This window comes from Ictalurus punctatus, chromosome 10, assembly GCF_001660625.3.
Source record: "Ictalurus punctatus breed USDA103 chromosome 10, Coco_2.0, whole genome shotgun sequence".
NCBI lineage: Eukaryota > Metazoa > Chordata > Actinopteri > Siluriformes > Ictaluridae > Ictalurus > Ictalurus punctatus.
Genome location: NC_030425.2, coordinates 23,302,501 through 23,326,395, shown reverse-complemented (window position 1 = coordinate 23,326,395; position 23,895 = coordinate 23,302,501). Strand labels below are relative to the sequence as shown.

General features: G+C 38.2%; 3 protein-coding genes across 5 annotated transcripts in view; 1 reads left to right on the top strand and 2 right to left on the bottom strand.

The window, feature by feature from the left end:
- The window catches only part of shroom2b (shroom family member 2b), a 28,840-nt gene extending 24,103 nt beyond the window's left edge, over positions 1–4,737 (bottom strand). For both annotated transcript variants that reach the window (XM_017479035.3, XM_047157986.2), the window contains exon 1: positions 3,896–4,737. In XM_017479035.3, coding sequence (XP_017334524.2) covers positions 3,896–4,114 — 219 coding nt within the window. In that variant the 5' untranslated portion in view covers positions 4,115–4,737. The remainder of the gene's footprint in view (positions 1–3,895) is intronic.
- Positions 4,738–9,784: 5,047 nt separating this feature from the next.
- Positions 9,785–20,132, top strand: LOC108270972 (guanine nucleotide-binding protein subunit beta-4). Its single transcript, XM_017478053.3, has 10 exons — positions 9,785–9,981; positions 12,926–13,028; positions 13,141–13,179; positions 14,024–14,130; positions 14,606–14,669; positions 15,172–15,334; positions 15,805–15,871; positions 16,060–16,261; positions 16,349–16,565; positions 17,900–20,132. The coding sequence occupies exons 2-10, from the start codon at positions 12,972–12,974 to the stop codon at positions 18,004–18,006; spliced, it is 1,023 nt and encodes a 340-aa protein (XP_017333542.1). The 5' UTR covers positions 9,785–9,981; positions 12,926–12,971; the 3' UTR covers positions 18,007–20,132.
- Positions 20,133–20,414: 282 nt separating this feature from the next.
- Positions 20,415–23,895, bottom strand: part of mfn1b (mitofusin 1b) — a 15,601-nt gene continuing 12,120 nt past the window's right edge. For both annotated transcript variants that reach the window (XM_017478050.3, XM_017478051.3), the window contains exons 14-19: positions 23,845–23,895; positions 22,982–23,208; positions 22,641–22,832; positions 22,058–22,254; positions 21,729–21,863; positions 20,415–21,135 (exon numbers count right to left, since the gene is read on the bottom strand). The exon at positions 23,845–23,895 is cut by the window's right edge and continues 52 nt beyond it. In XM_017478050.3, the coding sequence (XP_017333539.1) occupies positions 21,066–21,135; positions 21,729–21,863; positions 22,058–22,254; positions 22,641–22,832; positions 22,982–23,208; positions 23,845–23,895 (872 nt within the window). In that variant the 3' untranslated portion in view covers positions 20,415–21,065. The remainder of the gene's footprint in view (positions 21,136–21,728; positions 21,864–22,057; positions 22,255–22,640; positions 22,833–22,981; positions 23,209–23,844) is intronic.

The following is a 23,895-nucleotide window of genomic DNA, read 5'->3' as shown; positions in this document are numbered from 1 at the left end:
TATTCCTCTTATACGGCAGCCAATACTTTAACAATTCGTTAATTATTAAAGAATGACACATCATAGTTCATACCAATTAATACTAATGTATAATGTTTGGGGATTGTCCACAGTATAGACTGGCAATAGACTGGTGTCCCATCCAGGATGTTTTCCCACTTTGTGCCCAGTATTCCAACACAACCCTGACCATGATAAAGTGGCTTTGAAGAAGAAAGTGTGTGACATCTGGAAGAGTTTTAACAGACATGTCAGGTAGAACAGATGAGAGATTTCTTAGCATACATTATTCAACCCTTACTATTAGCTTTGACAATAAAAAAAAACTATGAGTCCTAATACACAATTACTTATGTTTCATTTTGTAATAAAGCTATGCAAACACTTGGAATTTTCAACAATATACATCAATATGCAATTATTGTAATAGTAAACTGAAATGGCATGCCAAATATCAGTTTTCCAGGATATGGAACCATGCCCAACCCCCCCCCCAAAAGTCTCATATCTGTCAGGAATTTTAATTACAACCAGCCTGTTTATTTTGTAAACACTTGCTCCATAGTGGACACAGTGGCGGACCAAACGAGATAAGTAAATCATTTGGATAAACCTAGAGGTCAGAAGTCCTTTAAAACTTGTACTTCTAGTCATGACTTGAAGTCTATGATCATAACATGACACATACATGCATACATGCATACATGAACTATGCATTACTACTGATCCACTCACTATAGAAAGCAAATTGCATCATACTGTTGTGCAGTAATGGATGAACACACAATAAAATGTCCATGAATACTGAAGTGTAAGAGGACTATAAGAGGAATGTTGTTCAGACTACCTAAAGAAAGTTACATTTCTGTTCCACAGCTAGATTTATTCTCAGGCACACATATAGGGAATCCAACAAATCCAACACAGAATCCAACAAATCACATACATTCCTCGCCAGCTTCTGGCACTGTTCATATAACCCTCTGTGGCCTTTCTCTCTTATCTTCCTCCAAGGAGACTTTTCAGCAAAGAAAGAGACATAAGCAAGTCTAAATATCTAGCAGGAAAAGCAAAACACAGGGTGAATCTGATCTGAACACTTTTCCACTTAGTACCCATTAAGGATGTGCCGTCTGTCTAATTTTAATATCTGAATATCCATAAAAAGTTCATGAACGGATATACACTGATCAGCCATAACATTAAAACCACCGGCCTAATATTGTGTAGATCTCACTTGTACCAACAAAACAGCTCTGACCCGTCGAGGCATGGACTCCACAAGACCTCTGAAGGTGTGCTGTGGTATTTGGCACCAAGACGTTTGACACCTTTCTATAATAGCCACCATTATCTTTTTCAGCAATTTGTGCTACAGTTGCTGTTCTGTGGGCTCGGACCAGACGGGTTAGCCTCCCCTCCATCATGTGTAAGCAGATGAACCCAGAACCCAGCTTTACGTGAAACTTTTCACATTGCTTTCAGATTCTGGGTTCATCTGCTCACCTGTATATAGTTTGCGTCATCAATAACGTGCATACTAAATTTGGTCCTCCAATACCACTGTCTTAATACATGAAGCCACGTTAAGCGTTTTCTTATAAAGGTTTTCTATGGGAGAGAAAAAAGCTTAACGTGAAAATATTGTCTTTCCACTTGGGTTATGGTGCCGTTGTCTTAGCAGTAGATAAGTGTTTATGACAAGATAAATTTGAGAGGAAAAATGGTTTTCCCTGGTCGTTATTTTAGTACATAAGCCACGTTAAGCGTTTTTCACGTTAAACGTTAGACTGTCCCACCAATCAGAACTGAAGATAAAACAGTTCAGTGGTATAAATATCACAGTTTGACAGTTACTGTCTACATTACATTGCATACTTGCAAAACAAAAGGTAAGGCAATGGTTTTGGTTCTGTACGAGTGACTGGTAGGTTGTGAGTTTAAATCCCAGCACAGACAGAGAGCCTTATCTGTTTTGTTTGTTTCTGCCTCACAAGAGTTCATGCATTTAATCTCTAAAGCAGTTCCCTGGATTTGTCTTGACTCAAAAATATGGACCAGTTCTAACGGTGGAAGTAGACAAGAGGATCTATGAAAAGTGGAGCTGAAATTCCTCCAACTAAAATTTACAACGAGAAGGTGCAAGACTAGGCTGGTGTGTATGGGGTTATGCTAACAGAGCGTACCTACAGCGCAGGCAAGGCAGGCAGTTGCCTGGGGCCCCGCATACTGAGATACCCCGAGGGTCGATCATTTAAATAATCAGAATTTTTCATCTTAAAATAATGCGCAGCAACATCTCAGCAACTTTGCGAGCTCTATCACATTTAAGGACTTCACGCTTGAGTCGCACAAGCTTTAATTCCTGAAAATGAATCTGAAAATGAACCCACTGTATCTGGCAGCCAGAAGCTCAAGGGAACACAGGACAGTTGCAAGTGATGGAGATAATGATGAATGAATTAAGGATAATTAAAGACATTTATGTTCTGTTAGATATGTTTTGTCTACTTTTAAATGTAAGTTGTATAATTATATATGTAGGAGGCTATGAAATATTTTGCTAAAATCTTCATATTTCACAGGGGGAAGGGACACAGTTTTGAGACCATGTTCAGTAATTGTAGGGTAGCCGCTTTCTTCATTCGTTTTCTACGTTCTTATGATTGTTTTCAATTTAGAAATGAAGTCTTCAAAATACGCCTCTACTGCAATTCCCCACGGAAGTAAAGGGTCATAATAATACCTCTGGGTAACATGAAGACATAATAACAACATAAATCTGTCAGAAGGGCCTCACACATTTATTATGCCTGGGACCCCCACATAATCAAGGTTTGTTTCTCTATGCTGAGTTAGCATTCCTCAGCAGACAAATAAGCATGCAGTTCCACCTGCATTTAACTACAGGATGTAGCCTAAACTACATTATAAAAACAGAATTAATCTGACGCAGATGCAGCTTCCGTTGAGGAAATGCCTTGTAGAGGAATGATCATTTCTAAACCCAGTAGGACATGTAGTAAGACGTGTACAAAAGAATCCTTTACAGGTTTTTAATTGGATGTAAGTATCTCAAATCTCCACTGCGGGCTTGATCAAGTGCATATCTATCTATAGTTCCATCTTTCTTTGATTGAGAAACACTCAGTAAGATGTATACCACTATTTGGTACAATTTACAAATGACAATTTAAAGTGATATAAAATATGTTTCGCTCCTTTTACATACCTCAGTTTAGTACAACTCTGGGGAAAAAAGTCCTGAAGGGTTCTTGACCCGTTCTAGACTTTTGTTTATAGAAGTGTACTAAATGAAGATCAAAGTATTTTAAAACTTTAATGGTACACTTTTGTGTACATTTTAGAAAACAAATTGTCAGGGTTTTTATGGCCTTCAACGTATTTTTAAGGGGATCTACTAGAAACTTTCCTTGTGAAAAAGAAGCTCTCTTTTCTGAAAAGGAATTAAGGGTTATGGTGTCTTAAAGTAATTCTACTTAGAACCTTTTCTAAATAGCAGACTAAACATGTTTAGGTTCTACATAGAACCTTTAAGAAGTTCCATAGAAGGACAAACCAAAGAACAATTAAGGGTGCCATACTGAACACACTTTTTTGTGTGTATCAAGTTGCCTAAATAAAACCAACTACTAAATGTGAGTCCATAATGCCATAATCTTATATTTAAGGCCTTTAAAACATGTATACTTAGAGTAATTGTTTAATAGAAATCTAATTATGTTAAGTGATTTTTCCAAGCTTTTTCCAGTTATATGTAGCAGAACTCAACTAAAACATACATTTCATGATGTATCATGTCAACTGTCGTGATATCCTAATTTTGCCAAGTCCACTATCACTAATATCTCAGTGTGATGGTATTATTTTGTACCTTTGTAATAATCAGTGGTTCTTGATACTCCAGGCCTCCTCTCAGAGTAAATCCCCATGGAGCTCCTCCAATGAGAACAACATCCACCAACACCCATTTCTCCCCAACTGGTCCAGCGTGCTTCTCCATGGACCTCCATGTGTCCGTGTCTTTAATGGTCTTAGATCTGTGTTCTCCTGATGAAGCTCGAAACGGTGGACATGCACCTACAACTTCCATGGTGCATTTGGAGAGAAGTATCTGCTTTAGAGGAGATACTGACAAGTGCTGCTGTGCTGCTGTTCGTACATCAGAGCAGATGTTTGGACTTTGAGGTTTTATGGCAGATAATGAAGAGCTTGAGAAGTGTCCCTCATACCGTATAATAAGCACTCAGCTCTAAGACTGTTTAAAACTAAAACGGTTTGTTGGAGAAAAACGCATACCCGAAATTTAATAGTCCATATGCACCATGCATCACACACACACACACACACACACACACACACACTCCCTCACAGACACCTGTTTGTTACGTTGATGTAGCAAGTTTAGTATCTTATGGTCCAAAGATAGTATCTTATCTTTAGTATCTGTATGGTCCAAATAAATTCCTCTCTCCTGCGTAAAAGAGCGTGAAGTAAAAAATCCATATACCCAGTGGGAAAGTATCCAAACCAACTTCTAGTCCTTTTTCACACTGCTGAACCATGCTGTAGCCCAGTGAAATATCTTCCGCTGTACACACGTAAAGTTACTGTTAGACTACGACTGTTAGACGATATGCGTGGATAACTAAAGTCAATTTCGCGCAGCGTACACTTGTCGTGAAGTTTTGCTTTTACAAGCAATCAGGAGAACAGCAGCGGCGCGTGATGAACTAACAGCGCTCTCACGCGCCCCCTGCTGGCCAATTACATTCGCTACAACAACAACAACAACAACAACAACAACAACAACGACAATAATAATAATAATAATAATAATAATAATAACAATAATAATAATAATAATAATAATAATAATAAATTATATAGAATTATTATTATTATGTTATCCTCCTCCTCCTACTACTACTACTACTACTACTAATAATAATAATAATAATAATAATTAGTAATAATACATCAAATTAGTAGTAGTAGTAAGAAATTAATAAACATATATTTAATCTGTAAATATAATAATAGCAATAATCATCATCATCATCATCATCATCATCTATTCAATTATTTTCTATAATTATTTTACTTATCATGTACCATAGTCATGATGGAATTTTGTTGTTGTTGTTGTGTCTAAGGTATAATAATAATAATAATAATAATAATAATAATAATAATAATAATAATAATAATAATAATAATAATTAGTACTAAGGCATTATTAGTAGTAGTAGTAAGAAATTATGGAAATCTAATCATAATTATCATCTATTCTACACTTTTCTTTTACTTCTTTTTCTTTTACTTCTTTTCAGAAGTAGCAGCAGCAGTAGTAGAGTAGTAGTAGTAGGAGTAGTAGTAGTAGCAGCAGCAGCAGTAGGCCTAATTGTAGTAATAGTAACAGCAGCAACAGCAGCAGCAGTAGTAGTATTTATTTTTTTTTTTATCTTTTTTCTCACTCTCTCCTTTCGCCGAGCCCCACACGAATTTATGGAGATACTAGAGATCCGGATCCTTTCTGCCTCTGGATGGAGCTCAAATCTTCTCTAATTCCAGACTGCTGGGACTATGGCTGCTCCTAAAGCCATACAGACTTCATATAAATCCATAATGAACTTTTTCACACTATCTGTTGTTACCCAGATGAGGATGGGTTCCCTTCTGAGTCGGGTTCCTCTCAAGGTTTCTTCCTCTTAAAACATCTTAGGGAGTTTTTCCTTGCCACCGTCGCCACTCAGTGGCTTGCTCAGTTGGGATAAATTCACACCTTTAATATCTGTATACCATGTTGATATTTCTGTAAAGCTGCTTTGAGACAATGTCTATTGTAAAAAGCGCTATACAAATAAAATTGAATTGAATTGAATTGAATAGTAGTAGTAGAGTAGTAGTAGTAGTAGTAGTAACCCCAGCAGAAGTAGCAGCAGCAGCAGCAGTAGTAGAGTAGTAGTAGTAGTAGTAGTAGTAGTAGTAACCGCAGCATAAGTAGCAACAGCAGCAGCAGTAGTAGAGTAGTAGAGTAGTAGTAGTAGTAGTAGTAGTAGTAGCAGCAGCAGTAGTAGCAGCAGGAGCAGCAGCAGTAGGCCTAATTGTAGTAATAGTAATAGTAATAGTAGCAGCAGCAGCAGCAATAGTAGTAGTAGTAGTAGTAGTAGTAGTAGTAACTGCAGCCAAAGTAGTAGTAGCAGCAGCAGCAGCAGCAGTAGTAGTATGTTAATCCATGGGAAATTATGTTCAGTATGCTCACTATCCAAGTCCACTAATGATGTGCATACGGCACAATTTGTTTACCTCAGTTTCACACTTTTACACCAGAATATCTCATTCTGTCATACAGCAACATGATGACTATCAAAAAGAAAAACCAGTCAATATCCAAAGCCAGAAGAACAAACCCAAAACATGTACTAAATGACACTGTATTACATGATGCTCGTTCATTTATAGAGTAAAGACAGTCACAACTATGCAGTGTACTGTGTACATAGTTTAATATGTGTGATATTTTTGTATCACATATATATGTTCTAAAAAAAAGAAAAGTTCAGGTTTACAATAATAAACTTTTATTTGATTTAGTTTTATTTCAATTTGGTTTCAATTGTGAGAAAGTAATACCATTCGTTCTAATATCATCACCAATGGATATTGTACTGCGTCTGCATCATTATGTGCAGTTTCTCATGGTGCCACATATACATACATATAAACCAATGGGATTATTTATATAGAGCTATGCTGTGTCAGCTTCTTGTATGAGATCAAGGATAGATGCTTTCTCATATTTTAATAAATCTCTCTGACTAATCCATTTTTCCACATTCACTCTCCATGCTGCTTATCCTACTTACTTGAAGTCATATGCCATTTGTAACAGTTGCCCTAGCAACCACTAGCATCCCCCAGAGAGAGGTCTGGTGGATGAGACAAGCTCAAATATAGTCTCTATACTGTTTCTGTACACAACAATAATTTGTCAATAATTTCTAATATCAATCTAACTTGGTGTGGTTTTTCCGAAGGTCTATCTTAAATAAATGGCTCTGGTGTTTTATCTGTGTCTCTTTTTTTTATGTTTTTTATGTTTAAACATAAAAATACAAAAAAATATATACACATATACATGAGTATAAAGGGAATATACTGCATTGTCCCAAATGTCAAAATTTGTATATCTGTCCAGACAATATGAACCACAGATGGCCTGGATATGACCGAGACTGTACTGTATAGGTCATCCTCTTTCCGTGGCTATTTATAACTCATGTGTCTTTTTTAGGCCATTGTTGCTTAATTTTTCAGTGCTCCAGTCAAGTCCCCTCTCCCTCTTAATAAACACTTAGGGGTTCAGTCTGTTTGTATGGTGAGATGACATACATTTTAAAGATCTGTTTCTGGCATATTATTAAATGTATACTGTTTACATAGTACCAATAATATGGAATCATAATACATAGACCTATTCACTACTGATTATAGAGTACAAAGAAATAACACTTCAACAGTGCTACTGTCTATGTGTCTGCTTTAGCAATTACTGTTTAATTTTGGTGTAAATTATTTTTGTCATAATCTTGAGAATTATCTACTTTATTATCTTGAAAAAAATAATTGTATGCTGAGATAACAAGTAATATGATCCTGAGATAATATATATCCATCCATTTTCTGTACCTGCTCATCCTATATAGGATCGCAGGGAGCCTGGAGCCTATCCCAGGGGACTCAGGGCACAAGGCAGGGGACACTCTGGATAGGGTGCCAACCCACTGAGGGCACAATCACACACACACACACACTCACACACAACAGACAATTTAGAGATGCCAATCAGCCTACACCACATGTCTTTGGACTGGGAGAAGAAGATCAAGAAGAAACCCCAAACCATTAAGATAGGTATCTTATAGAAAAATGTATATCGACCAAATGCATAATGCTTAAATCATTACAATGATAACCATGGATAACAATATGATCACCAGGATCAAACTAATATTATTATAGCCATTTTGGTTAACTTGGGTTATTATAATTCTTTTACATAATGAATGGATTGAAACGATTGACATATCCTTTAAATATGACTAACAAAACTAAAGTGAATATGTGGATTTAAATGTTAGTGTACTATAGTTAGTTCTTAAAACATAGTAGTATGCAGTGTATGCTAGAAAATAAAATTCACATTAAAGCTCAGATATGTCAAACATCATCACATCCCAGCTTTAGGTATGAAAGAAGTAGTAGAAGTCAGGCTACATAGTAACAGACAGGAGTCAACAGCCATTCAGGAGTAAGAGACAAAAAAAAAAACAAAAACTAAGAGTGTAAAAGAATAAACAATCCAAACAGCATTCAGAGAAAAAGGATTGAGGTGTTTTTGCATTTATTTGTTTGGCATTTACTTGTTCTTTCATTTTTTGGGTAGTTAGTGAATGATGCTAACACTATCCGGCTTGTGCCGTTTCTGACATGTTGGAGAACAAATACATATAGGAGGTAATGAAATACACAGAGATCACTGATTGGGTCAGAAAAATACACAGACTGGAAATGACCAGAGGTGATAGTTTTGTTCTATACTCTGTATAGATTAACCAAGGTATATATATTTCAATGTAATGTATGCCGACATATACATGCGTCAGCCATGGCAGATGTTATACAAATCAGTTTTTTAATAGTTTTGTTCTATACTCTGTATAGATTAACCAAGGTATATATATTTCAATGTAATGTATGCCGACATATACATGCGTCAGCCATGGCAGATGTTATACAAATCAGTTTTTTAGGGAAAACATCAATATTGCATTATAATGAGTCTTTATTGGTCACATATACATTACAACACAGTGAAATTCTTTTTTCTTTGCATAGCCATGCATTTGGTCAGCCATGATACAGCACGGAGCAGAGAGGGTTAAGGACCTTGCTCAAGAACCCAACAGTGGCTGCTTGGCCTTGAATCCCCGATCTTCTGATTAGTAACCCAAAGCCTCAAGCCACCACTGCCCATCAGTGTGACTATCACAGTTACTGAGTACAAGTTTTAAGTAGGGTACAGCAGGGGCAAAATTACAGTGTTCATCTGCAAAACTACTATCCTTTCACAGTCACTGCTATTATGTGTTTTGTGATTGTTTAGCATTTCACAGATATAATGGCACAAACAAAGGAGTAATTCTGGAGGGGAAGTGAGCTGAAATAAAATAAGTCTGCCTTCTGTTAACTCTACTCTCCTCCACAGAAATTTTTAACAATGTAGTATTTCCCTCAGATGCGACCAAGCAAATCTGACAAACCCAAAACTGCTCTGTACTACACATATAAGTGCACTCAGATGATGTGAAATAATTGCATCTCCGCCCTACATTGTGCACGTTTTGTTCATTAGGGAGCCATTTGGGATTCAGCCTGAACCCACACACACTTAACGGATATATTTCCTGTTTCTCATGTCACCGCTGCGTTCAGGCAGCCGACGGACTAAACCATCGTTTTAGAGGGAACGCCAAATTACCATGAGATTATTTTTTAGTTGTCTGTAAACGTATTTTGACGTTATGAAAATGATTATGTTAAATAACTTCCTTTTGTAAACAAGGTAAATAATTAACGTGTCGTTTTTTAAAATAACCACAGTACATGTTGTGAGAAATGAATAAGGTGTGCACCCCTCCGCCTGTGCTGTTGCCATGTTCCCGTTTTCTCTATGGGTGTGGTAAAAAAAAAAAAAAAAAAAAAAAAAGACAGCTTGTTGAAAACTGAGTTCATTCGTGGCGAGGGTGCATGGCCCTTTAAATATATTACAATTACTTTAAAAAAAACAAAAACAAAAAACGAGTGCGTTTTATTTGCTGTTTATTTTACAACTGGCAGTATGTGTGGATTTTGAAATCAGCTGGGTTACAGAGCAATACGACGAGCTTGATTCAGGTAATGTTAAAGCGCCTATAACTCGCCTGTGATTTCTCTCAATTTTCGGCCGTATTTCCTGCTTTTAGAAACGAACACACCGAGCAACAAGTTGAAATGTTTGGTGATATTGATATTGATATTGAAGGCTGAAATATTGGTACTGCTTACTGGGATGTATGATTTTACATGTTAAAGTAATAGCTAGTAATAGCTCATTAAACAGTTTGCTCGGGAAACAGGTTAACCAGAGGAGTATTTACAACCTATTTGTCAGTATACGGCCTATCAGAGTGTAAAAACTCAGCATGAACAGGAGCAGTGTTTGTGTGTGTGGAAACAACGCAGTTTTCCGCTCAGTTGTTGATTTTCAGTTTGGTGTTGTTTTTTTTCGGGATTTTTTGAGATGTCAAAATCGGTAAGGAGGCCGGAAGTTTGTAGATCCTGCCAAGACTGATGTTACACTCCAAGGCCTGCGAATATGATATACTCAGTTTAAGTCTTAAAAAAATCTTTTAATATGGTTAAAATTATAATTCTTTCGGTATCAGACGTGTCACAGTCCTAGAAACACTCTCTTTTTTCCTTTGTCTTTTTTTTCCATTCAAAACGCTTTTACTTTCAGTTTTAGGTATGTGTAAACTGGGAAGTATGTGCAATCTCTCCCTCTCCCTAATGTAGAAATACACACAACGCCATATATAGAGACATAGATAATATTATTGGCACTCTTTTCCATAAACATAAGTTTTAGTATTTCTTTTCTCAACAGTAAAGGTTTTGCCATTTCTCTACCCTGCTGGAAAACAAAACAAAACAATAGAACCCATCACAGAAATTCTAATGGTTTCCACTACAAATACCATTACAAACTTATATATATTGCCGGGGGGGGGGCAATAGAAACCTTCATAGACCATGTGTAATGGTTATAATGGGAATTGTATTGGTTTTAATGGAAACTGTAATGGCCCGTGCAATGGTCCCTCTGCTGGTAATGTGTTGCTTTCTACTGGTGGCATGCTATGTCTAGTGGATACCATTAAGGACCAATAATGGTAATGGTTTTAATGGTTAACAGCTTATAGTTTGTAATGGTATTTTATATCTATTGTTTTGGTTTTTTTTTCCAGCAGGGTAGAGAAATGGCAAAACGTTTACTGCTGAGAAAAGAAATACTAAAACTTATGTCCTCCAAATGGTGCCAATAATTTTGTCGCTGACTATAGTTTGTCCTTTTTTAAAAAAAATAAAAAATACTACTTGTGTGTTCACTAAATTGCCTTCAGAGATTTCGGTTTGAAATACCATTTAAGTGCCTATCTGAATATGTGATGTGCTTTACACGTACATTTTTATTCTCATGGCAGCCGAGTATTTGAATGAATCTATTATATTAGTCATAGTTTACTACACAGCACAAAATTATTAGTATATATGCAATGCTAAAATCACAGAAGGCTGCAGATTAGTCCTCTAAAAACTAACTACATGTACTGTCTTGCGATGTGATCATCCTGAATCACAGATGAAAGGTGGTGATTTTTGAGGATTTGTGACATTCACACAATCCAACCAACAGAATTGGTTCTGGTTAGGATATTGCAGAAGTTCAGCCTCACAGCTCCAGGGTCCCTGGTTCGATCCTGATTTTGGGGTACTGACTTGTGTGTATGTCCTCCACATGTACTTGTGGGTTTCCTCTGGGTTCTCCTGTTTACTTCTACCTACCAAAAACATGGCAGTAGGTTGGCAGTAGACTCTAAATTGTCCCTGGGTGTGAATGAGAATATTAACGTGTAACTTTCTACCCAATGTTCCCGGGATCGCCTCTGCATTTATCATGACTCTGAACAGGATAAAGCAAATACTGAAGAGGAATGAATTAATGAAATATTGCAGGTAGTTTTTAATACATTTCAAGGCATATCACAAACACAAACTACAGCAATGTAACTGCACTGTACTGTATTATCCTAATTATGTTGATGTTTATGAAGTGCAGTTAGTCCTGATAATGATAACACATGCTGTGACAGTATATGCAATAGGTAAATTCTACAAAACGTCTCGTCACCTCGTTGCTTCAGATTTGTTCTGTCATGCTGTAGGGAATTGAATCAGCATGTTGAAGCCGTGCTTGCCACGTGCTGGCCACACAGTGGACAATAGGGTGCCAGTCCTGAGCAGCACTTTTGTCAGTATTGTCTATGGGTGCCTTCCTTATTGGCTGGGTTGATTTGTTAGATTATAACCTGATTATATCGAATTCTCTCGTTTACATCTACTGAGGCACCAAAGGGAGTTTTTGATCAGCGTTGATGCCAGAGTGATTTGGTTCATGGTGTGGTTTCAGTGTTTTTTTTTTTGTTTTTTTTTGTTTTTTTAAACTGGGGGGGGGGGGGGGGGGGGGGTAAAATACATAAAATAAAGATAAAAGTGGTCTTTAAGGTCCAATTATGTACATTTTACAAGGTACACCACATGTACTTTCCAAAGTGAAAGGTGTATAATAAAGGTCCAGAAAAATCTACCCTTGAGATTACCATAGCAGCAATTATTTTATTTTTTTTGTACTCTATGTGCCCAGTTTTGAGTGTCTCCTTAATGCTGAATCAATGTTGGAACAGTTGTCATAATGGCATTATATAATATTTTACTATCCTTTCAAATCCATGTGCTTGCATATTACAGGCTTTACAATGCATCAAATGATGTGAAATTATAGACCTATCATGGGCACACAGAAAAATCAGAGGCCATTTGCTATTTGGGACCAGATAGTAGGGTAGCCACCCTGGGAGCTACCAGTGTCCTTTATAGTGATCTTTGGTGTTGTATAAAATGTTCTCCAGATTTCTGTCTTCCAGAAGCTGCTCAGTGTGAAATCCAAAGTAAATCAGTCAATATTAAGCTGTGTCTTAAAGCTCTAACCATGTCTGAACGGCGTCTGTCTGTGTTGCAGGTTCCAGCTGGTCTCTTTTGCCTCACAGGTGCGTCATACTGGGACGATGAGTGAGCTCGAACAGTTACGGCAAGAGGCCGAGCAACTTCGCAATCAGATCCGGGTAAGAACGGCTAACAGGGACGTCAACAGGTTTTGAAGTGCTCCACCGTGTATTAAGATGACTCCTCTCTCAAAACCGGTTTCTCTTACATTGTGTTTTGTTTCCTGAACAGGATGCCAGAAAGGCTTGCAGTGACTCTACTCTTTCAGAGGTACGTGTTAACAAGAGTTATGAGGAAACGCATATTTTCACAAAGTTTAGTTGGAATTTGCTGCCTAAGCTCTATGGTGATGTGAAAAATTAAAGTCACCTTAAAAATTAGGCGTGAAAGAAAAAAAGGTTCTTTTTGTAAATTTTTGGTTTGAGTGCACAGATTGATCAAAGTGTGAAAATATTTTAAAGGAGAGATTTGTAATTGTTAGAGCCCTCTGCTGCTTGCAAGGCAAATTGCCAGCCATACAGTCCATCGCAGCTCGCCAGTTAAAATGTAAGGAAATAGGGTGGAGCTGAGCAGCTCTGTTCCGGATGGGGGTGGAGCTAATTACCAGGCCAGAACAATGTATATTGAGGCCTGAAATAAAGAAAGGACTTAAATCCATTGCATGGAAATATTGAGATTCAGAAGTTTTCTAAGGCCTCTTTGAAACTGCATTATTAGTGTAAGGCTAGAAACAGTATCAGACATTACAAACTGTAAGAAACCACATGATTAAAATCGTTTTGGAAAATCTAACTGGAGTTGGTATCGAACACGTAATAGACAAGGGTTATTGCGTCATAAAATATGAGAACATGTCCTGTACCAATACTCGTTGTTCATAGTAATTTTACTATGTCTAAGCGAGTTGGCATGGGTTTGTCCCACAGTGTTGTCTTGAGTCATTTTGGCTTGAACATAAACACTGAAACACAATAATTACACGCAAAATATAATGTGTACACCATTTACACAGAATGGGACAAACTTGTCTTTCTGAGTTAAAATGCATCCACTGTACTGCCCCTGGGCAATATGTGATGTGCTATCATGTCTTGTCATTGTGCTCGTCTTATAGATCACAGCTGGTCTGGACTCAGCAGGAAGGATACAGATGAGGACCAGACGAACCCTTAGGGGGCATCTCGCCAAAATCTATGCCATGCACTGGGGCAGTGACTCAAGGTGTGTGTGTGTGTGTGTGTGTGTGTGTGTGTGTGTGTGTGTGTGTGTGTGTGTGTGTGTGTGTCGATTTGCTCTGAATGATTATAGAAGCCTTGCTCAGTTTTTGTACTGTACAGCCATTGATGCTTAAGTGGCACCACTTTCATGTTGTGATATAACTGCTTCCAAAAGGACATGACCCTGTTTAGTACTGAGATAGAGAGAGAGAGAGAGGGGGGGGGTGTGTGTGTGTGTGTGTGTGTGTGTGTGTGTGTGTGTGTGTGTGTGTGTGAGCAAGGAGTGTCTGTTTTGGTCTCTCCAGGGGGCCTCTTGTATAACGGAGTGATGAACATTACATAAAAAAGGCATTCTTAAAGCAGCTGAGCTCACATTTACATGACGCACATTTATACCAAGTACAAACTCATGCAGTATCAGTTTTGAGACCCTCTATGATCTGACAAATGAAGAGGTGTATTTATGCTTTTGTGTTCAGGTTACTTGTCAGTGCCTCCCAGGATGGCAAATTAATCATCTGGGACAGCTACACAACAAACAAGGTAATGTATCAAGGCTACTTGCTTTAGTCTATGAAGTGTTTGTCTAAACATCAAAAGTAATGCCAGCTCTGTCTGTATCTGTACCTGTTTAGTGCTCCAAATATTCATACATGTATTTGTATCTGGAATTAAGCCCATTATGGGTGTGGCCCAAGTTTATTATCCATAATCACTTTAATGAAAGTGGTCTTTGTCACATGAGCTTCATATCTGACCACTTGTTTGCACCTACATGAAAGTGAAAACCTCCTGTTCGCATTAGTTTTTTCTGTTGCCAACATGCACCTCAAGTCTTAACCAGATGCCATGTGAAACTTTATGGTAAGCTTTCTTTAAAAAAAAAAAAAAAAAAAAAAGTAAGAGTATCTGGTTGTTCGAATAACGTTGTTGTTTTGGTTACATTCACACTTTTGTAATTTTAAGAGAAATGTAGTCCAGCATGTGATACAACGCACTTGAATTTATATATGGCTTATATTTGTTTTGGGGGCTTTTTTCTCAGATGCACGCAATTCCGCTGCGCTCATCCTGGGTGATGACGTGTGCCTACGCCCCTTCAGGCAACTACGTGGCCTGCGGCGGCCTGGACAACATCTGTTCCATCTACAGCCTGAAAACACGGGAGGGCAATGTCAGGGTTACCAGAGAACTTCCTGGACACACAGGTAAGGCGAACATACTTGCAGACATAAAGAGAACAGGTTGTTCCCTCAACTGACAAATTGCTCTCTGTATGACAGGTGAAAAATCACTTTTGTCTCCATTGTAACCATGGTGATTGTACTGTTATTTTAAACTCATAGGCTTCAGTATTGACAGTAGAAAAATTAAAACCATGATCAGCCTTTTAAGCAAAATATATACTGTACAAAGAGTCTGGCAAACATTTTTAAAAACGGCCGTAGTTCTTACTGGCCATATAATTTTCAAAACATCTCAGATACCTTACTGTTTCTCTAGAAAAAGAGTTTTTCCTTTGCTCTATTAAACTCCCAGAATTCATCATATGCTCTATATGGAGTTTCTTTTCCCCATAGTCATGTGACCAGTTGTGAATCACTAATATCCAAATTATTAATGAAATGTGAAAATGCTACTAATACTCCTCTTAATATTTGTCTGCTTTCCTCTGCAGGATATTTGTCTTGCTGTCGCTTCCTCAGTGACAACCAGATTGTCACCAGCTCCGGAGACACCACGTGGTGAGTGGAGAACTTGTGTACTGAGTTCTGTGTATGCAGTTCATTCTTCTATATGTTCAACAATGATAATGAATCAATAAACTGATAAAGTGCCGTGCAGCATTGTTGTTGTATTTTTATTTTTATGAATCTGTTTAAAGTATATACTTTTGCATAAGCATCGCTGATTGGGAACGCTTGCTCTACAGTGCACTGTGGGATATCGAAACAGGCCAGCAGGCCACCACCTTCACAGGCCACACTGGTGATGTGATGAGTCTGTCACTCAGCCCTGACTACAAGACCTTCGTATCGGGTGCCTGTGACGCCTCCTCCAAGCTGTGGGACATTAGAGACGGCATGTGTAGACAAAGTTTCACCGGCCATGTTTCTGACATTAACGCTGTCTGCGTAAGTGTCGAGCTTATTTTGAACATTACTGCACTTTGTATTTAAATTCATACACTACCGTGTTCAGTAACTCTTCTGGTCTTGCAGTTTTTCCCAAACGGAAATGCCTTTGCTACAGGCTCAGATGACGCCACCTGTAGGCTTTTTGACCTGCGTGCGGATCAGGAGCTCATGATGTACTCGCATGACAACATCATCTGTGGCATCACCTCTGTGGCCTTCTCCAAGAGCGGCCGCCTGCTGCTCGCCGGCTACGACGACTTCAACTGCAACGTCTGGGACACGTTAAAGGGCGAGAGAGCAGGTGAGGCCATCATTTCCATCGTACACATTCTAAGATTCCTTAGTGTTGGAATTACGAGGGTCCAGGGATGCCAGTTCTCAGACACGCCGTGGCCCTGATTATGCTTTGTGCACTTTTCTGGCCACAGGCTTCAGCATCTTCAAAATTGCAACCTGATTGGTCCTCCACACTTCTGTGCATATTTACACCTTTTGAACACTGCCATAGAAAGAGCTTTATAGAGCAAGATATAGTTACTGGAACAAGACAGTTAATGAAATCCCAAACAGTTCTTAAATGGTTTCGTTCAAAGCCGGCATAGGTGAGTAAACACAATAAGCTTACGTATTTGCAGACAAGAAAATGTCTGTGGTTGCTCGTATTTTGTGTCAGTCCAATTACATTTTTCTGTGAAATTAGGCAGCTCTTCATAATGTTTATTGAAGAAATGTATGCAACTCTCTAACAAATCCTAGAAGTTTGGCCTGCGAGACTTAGGATGCTAAAGGGAGACTAGAGTTATCTTCAAAATCAGGATGAGGGGAGTTCAGTGTCATTTTGAAAATAGGTGTTCTGGTAAATGGTCTGCACTTATATAGTGCTTTTATCCAAAGCGCTTTAGACTGTGTCTCATTCACCGATTCACTCACACACTCACACAACAATGGTAGCAGAGCTGCCATGCAAGGCGCTAACTTGCCACCGGGAGCAAGTTGGGGTTCAGTGTCTTGCCCAAGGACACTTCGGCATGTGGAGTCATGTGGGCCGTGATTCGAACTGCCAACCCTACGATTAGTCGACAACCTGCTCTACCACCTGAGCCACAACCACCCTGTAGTAGACTGCAGAAAGTTGTATAAGCTCTTTAAATGTTAATTTGACTTTGAAACATTCAGAGATTGACATAAAAAGATACCCTATAGTATAGTTACAGTATATGGTATGGTAACTGCTAGAACGTTTACATTATGCCTTGCCCTTTTTGAGTGATATCTATACTAATATAACATACTAGTGTGTGTGTGTGTGTGTGTGTATGTATATTCTGAAATGTATGTGTATATTTTATATGTATTAGATCTATTTGACTTTAAAACATCACACCTCGCATTTAAATGTAGATTTGGCTTAGCTTAATTGCATGTGTTTGGTAGACTGTTGATGTGCCAGTCGGCACCTCAGAATTGGCTCCAAATTTCACACATCATGACATTGCTGGCACTTTAGGGGATGTGGAAATTACAGTTTCTGTAGGTTGAAGTACAGCAAACCCATATTTACAGTTTCACTTCCCCTGCTTCTTAGAGCTCTTGATGTTCGTAAACGTTCTATTCACTTTTCGTATCCTTACCCAGGTGTCCTCGCTGGCCATGACAACAGGGTCAGCTGTCTAGGCGTGACTGATGACGGCATGGCCGTGGCCACGGGCTCTTGGGATAGCTTCCTCCGTATCTGGAACTGAGCCTTACAGCTGGACTTTATGGAGGACTACACCATCACTACAGGTCTCAACTGTGAGAACAACACGCCTTTTGTATTCACTTATTATGACACATTCCTGTGAAGAGGCCCAGGCTGACTCGACAGGGGTCAGACCGGAGGTTATTGAAATACGATGGAGGCATCATTGTGCTTTATGTACATACATATGTACAGTATATGAATATAAATATGGTATATATGTACAGCAATATGTGCATGTATATGCCATATATATGCGCTCTCACAATGGTATTGTATATATTTTTGTAGTTTGATTGCAACCCATTATAGCTGTTTGTTTTGGAGATACGTCATTTACAGTATATTTGAAGTCCAGGATATTTTTTAGCAGATTCCATTATGCCAGTGCCCTTTAGCACCTGTAGTCATTTGGAATATATTTTTTTTTTCTTTTAAGAAAGCACTTTCTAATGGCCAATTTTCTCAGAAATTATGATAAGCACAGGTGCTTTCTGAATAGTTTAATAGATAAGGTGGGGCAGCAATTAAATGGCATAAGCAGCAGAAAAGGCATAAAAACTGTGCTTCAGTAATGGTTTCTACCCATTTCCTTTGGTGAAAAAAAATTTATTATAGACCTTAGGATACTAGATATAGCTAAAGGGCATTATGGACTTTGTGTAACCAGCAGCTACGTAACTAAGAACATACACGTTTGCTACTCTGGTATTTTTTTCTTCTTCCTTTTTAAAGGACAAATCCCTTATTTTTCTAGTATAATACTTTTTAGTCATGATCCCTGATTTCTCCAGGAATTGATCCAAATTGAGAACCTAAGAGCTTGAATATATCTTGTATTGCCTTGATACCAGACGGTTCTGCACTGATCTGTTCTTTCATTGTACCAGGATACTGCTGCCATCCAAAAACCCTGATCCAAACTCTAATGTACAAACACATCATAGCATAATAAATGCTGTTTGGGGTTGTTTTTTTTTGTGTGTGTGAACAGAATAAGGCATATAACCCCAGACACAAATTTTTATTAATACTGCAGTATATGAACATGTAGAAGGTTATTTTTCTGAACCATTGATCATTTGTCTCATCTGCCTGAAAACCCATTCAAACTTTCTAAGTGGTAGAGAGACCATGTAGAAAACCTCAGAAGACCCATACCTGTGCAGTGTAGGATCAGTCCATTGGTAAATACAAAGCAATCTACATTAATATAGCCTGAATGAACGGTTTGTTTGTTGGGTTGAATTTGTAGCATGGATAGTTTTAGTTGTGAAACAAAAATTTTGCCCACTGTTAATGAAGAACACTATATTGTGCAGAAGGTGTTGTGCCTGTTTTGCCTTCATTCATAAATGATGCAGTATTTTTCATTCTTTTATCAGTTTGTACCAGCAGTAACCAAAGGAACCAAACAATTGGCAGTGTTCATTTACATTTTTAGCCATGTCCATTGCAATTCCTAGCAGTATATTTGATCCACTCAGACATTTTTTTTGTACTATAAACCAGGCCTTTTCATGAGCCTTAATGTGTAATCTTAGTTACCTTCATCAAAACATTCCCCGTCTATTTTATACCCATTTTTGTGCTATTGTTCAACTTGACCGTGGAACCTATCGGTGGATTTTCTCAATCATTTAACAAGCGAGTGTAATGGATATACGGTGTTGGAATGCAGTCACATGTACAACCTTGGTGCTTAAATGTGTGTATGGCAGAGTGTATTACTGTAGCGAATGTTTCAGTGATGACCCAACAACATTAACAGTGTTGCTGTTCCTATGGTCATTTTTGTTAACTGCAGAATGAAGTGTTGATTTGCTGATTTTTGAAGTTGTATGGTTGTTGGCTTGTCAGACAGAAACTGTATTGACACTGTATTAAGACTTTAAAATAAAGTGAAACAGGGCAGGGCCACTAAGCAGAAGTAGTTACCAGCCCCTGCTTTTTAAAATGTTTTAAGCCAGTAAAAAAAAAGGCTTTTGTGCCTTGATATTTTATAGTGCCATAATGTGGACTAATCATTTAAGAGATGGTTTGTGTTTTTTTGTATTTGTATAGTGGCTTGGTGATAATGGTGTTACTATAAGTTGATATTGTATAAAATAAAATCTTTTAACCAAATCTGTTGGCCTTAGTCACATTATTCATGTTATAGTACAGTGGTCACCAACCCTCTTCCTTGAGATCTACCTTCCTGCAGGTTTCATCTCCAACCACAATCTAACACACCTGTTTTAGTTGAACTTCTTACACCTTAGATGATTAGCTCCAGCCATAAGCGTGCCCACCTGACCATCTAAAGTCTTCAGGAAGGTAGGTCTCCAGGAACAGGGTTGGTGACCATTGCTATAGTATACACATTACTCATGCTAAAATATAGTCAAGTAATTCTACGCACAAAAATCATGGGTAATATTTTAATTATGTTCTCAATTTTTCCAACTTTTTTTTTAGTTGAACATTTCACATCTTTACAAAGCACAGTCCAAAAAAAAAAAAAATCTTCAGAATGGGTTAGAATCATAGAAAGATTTGAGGAACATATCGAAAATAGGCACCGATCAAAAGGCTATCTACAAATTAGATAGTTTTTGACCTTTCCCTTCTAGAAAACATGGTTCAGAAAAAGGCTCTGTTTCAAGACCGTGAGATAATGAACAAAGTAATAATGGTTTTGTTTAGTAAAAAATGCTTTTCAGTGTTCTGAGAACTGCCATGGTGTTGATTTTACAGCTCAGCCTTTTTCGTCATCGTTTTCTTTCAAAAGTTCATAAAAGTAGTGTTTTTGCGGAGTTCGGTAATCAATCATATTACAGAACAGATTCAATTCGAACACAGCAAATCAAATCACAACTCAACTGTCCATAAGAAGAAAGCCAGAAACCAACCCATGACGGTGCAAGTGTATGTGACAGTTTTTTATAGATAACCTTCTTTAAAGTGCGGCTTTTCATACAGCTGCTATGCATCTTGTGTGGATCCTTCCTGGTGGAATAAACTGAAAGTCTTGTGGCAGATGGCCTGAGACCGTGGCGCTGAATGAGAGTGGGGAATTCAGTTCTGTGGGTGGAGATACTGGCTCGAGAAGCTCTCCAGCTGCCTCTCCAAATCTGTGGCTTTGTGTCTGAAAGAACAAAAAAATAATTATTTACCACAAGTACCATGGGTTCTCAAATGTTTTGCAGCCAGGAACACCTTTAACTTTAATAAATAAATAAAATTAAGTCTGCAGACCCGCTTAGTGCAGATTTATTTTTAAATATATATAAATGTTAGGCTCATTATCAACTTATTGAAGCTACAGGCCTTTTTATTACTGAACTTTCTAGTCACACAATTGTCATTAGATGTAAGTCGACATTATGTATAGGCCTTCATGTTTTTGTCTTATTATGGTTTGAATTAAACCCATTCGATTCATGTGACCAGTCAAAAGGCTAATAACTAAGAATTCAGTAATGAACTCTGGTAATGGTGGGTTGTGATTTCAACTACTGTACAAAAATGGGGAAAAAAATGGTCACGGATTCCACTTGGACAACCACAGACATATAAAACTAATTTCAATTTAAAAAGTAAAATGACTCACTTCCATAGCTGTAATAATTTACCAAGTCAAATCTGTGTACTGGTCTCAATATTTCAATAATAATTCACTTAAATGTTTTATTAATTTAATTATTAATTCATTATTGTCCTGAAAAGTTGTGTGTTCACCTCAGTGTTTTGGAGCTGCTCTGGACCGTCTCCAGCTGCTGAATCTTTGTTGTCAGCCGGCTGATTTCACTTTCCAGGTCCCGTTGGGTTACATCCACCTGCTGGCACAGCCTGGCAAACGTGCTGGCTATCTCCCTGCATGGCACAAACCATCACTCAACACTTTGTACAACCAAATCAACATCTTTATCACAGAAGAAAAAAAGAAGAGAGAGAAACAAGAACACATCAAGCTCAATTCCCAAAGAACTCCAGTGCTTCCATTACAAGAGATTATTCCTGAGAGGCCTGTTTGGTATTTAAGTAGATACAGTAAGTAGGTTACTTACTGCTGTACTTGGTGGCTGCAGTTTGAACTGGTGAAGCTGACGATCATCTGGAGTTTCTCGGTGGCATAATCTACAAACTGCTTCTTCAGTGCTCGCTCCTTAGCCTTGGTGGTCCATGTGAGTCTCTCAAATAAGTACACCATGCCATAAAGACTCAAGGATAGAGCGATGACTCTCCAGCCTATCATCCTCCACACCTGTTACAAAGACAAATGGGCTGGTTATAATACAGTGGTTGTAAACCATGGGCAAGGAGTAAGGAATTTACATGACAGGGCACGTTGTTATAGGAAAGTAATCTACAACTGAATGGTGTGGCTTGGCATGAAGTAGAGTTACCGTTACCACCTCTAAGTGGATTATTTTCCTATAACAACATGCTCTGGAATATTTTATTCCTCTTATACCATAAGAAGACATAAATGCAGAGAATTCAATAGTGCTGTGAGCTAAGCTGAGAATAAAAATCAACAACATACAAGAGTACCACTAAAAAAAAAAAAACCAAGATAAATAGATTTCCAAACACTTTCTTTGTAAGATCATTGGACTTTAAACACTGTTGGATTAATGTGTTACTCACCACTCCCCCAACGATGACCACGCTCATGGAAGTGCGTGAGGTGATGGAAGCCAGATTTGCAACCATAGACATCATGAGCTCCTCCTGGCTCACCACAGCCTGGGATTGGTTTGAAGTAGCTGCAGCAGCTCTAGGGGGTGGAGCCTGTGCAATGGCGCCACTTACTGGAGTGGTGGCCAAAGGACGTGTGAGCTGAAAAAAAGGCAAATGAGGAAGAAAGGCCTATGAGAAGGGGTTCCTCAGTGATGGGATAGATGTTGTGTTGCAAATAGTGTTTATATAGGCTAATGACATTAAGAATGAAATTTGTACATGACTGAGCCATACATATCTAAGGTTACCTGGAGGTTTTGATCCACCAGCATGAGGGCGCGCTTGGCGTTGGCTGGGCCGAGGAAACGGCTGACCAGAGCAGTCCAGCCAAGAGAGAACTGAAACTCGATGTTCTCCTGGAAATCGGCGCAGAGTATTGCACAGTTCAGGTCATAGCTGAGGTCAAACTTTCTGGAAGGAATCAGCATGTGGATCTGGCTCTGAACATCAGCGGGTAGCAAAGGCTGCAAACATTCTGTTAGCACAGTGGGCAGGAGAAGATCATTAGAGGACAATGTGCTGGTCTGCAGCATGTGCTGTCTCGTCTCTCATTTAATGAAATTGCATAAAAATAGAACATGTTCTATTATGGCTATTATGCAGATGAGTTATTTCACCATGATTATTCTTACATAGACCTTGCTTAAATCAATAATAGAGCTGCTGTACTAAATCTCTTTTTAAATGTTGCACTTTGCAGTTTTTCAGTAAATTAAAAAACTGATTTTTTTTTTGTCATAGTAATGTCAAGATAGAGAAACGTAGGCTGGTGAGGGAATGACTTTTTACAGCTGTTACATAACCACAAACGAAGTTGTTTCATGGCTTTCATGACATTAAACGCAAGTATAAACTATAAAAATATGACGTCTCAAACTGCTGTAGTATAATAGGAATAAAACACCTTCTTATAGAAAATAATAAACCTCAGGCTGATAACAGTAACACCGCTTCACTTTGGGCCACATCACACCATCCTGTCATTGATTATTTTATTATAACAGCACACCACAGCATGTTTCATTCCTTTACATTCACTTCTGTACATTTGTAACATATTAGTAAAATAAGTTGCATTTGAGTTGACTTTCATTACAGTAAACACACACACCGATCATTTCTTTCTGAGAGGACTGCACAGAAGCGTTGACTGCATCGGAGC

Bases quoted from the DNA above. Each gene is read 5' to 3' on its own strand.
- LOC108270972 (XM_017478053.3), top strand. From the start codon at position 12,972: ATGAGTGAGCTCGAACAGTTACGGCAAGAGGCCGAGCAACTTCGCAAT. The intron at 13,029-13,140 runs GTAAGAACGGCT...TTTCCTGAACAG, and splicing joins AACTTCGCAATCAGATCCGG to GATGCCAGAAAGGCTTGCAG. The intron at 15,335-15,804 runs GTAAGGCGAACA...TTTCCTCTGCAG, and splicing joins AGAACTTCCTGGACACACAG to GATATTTGTCTTGCTGTCGC.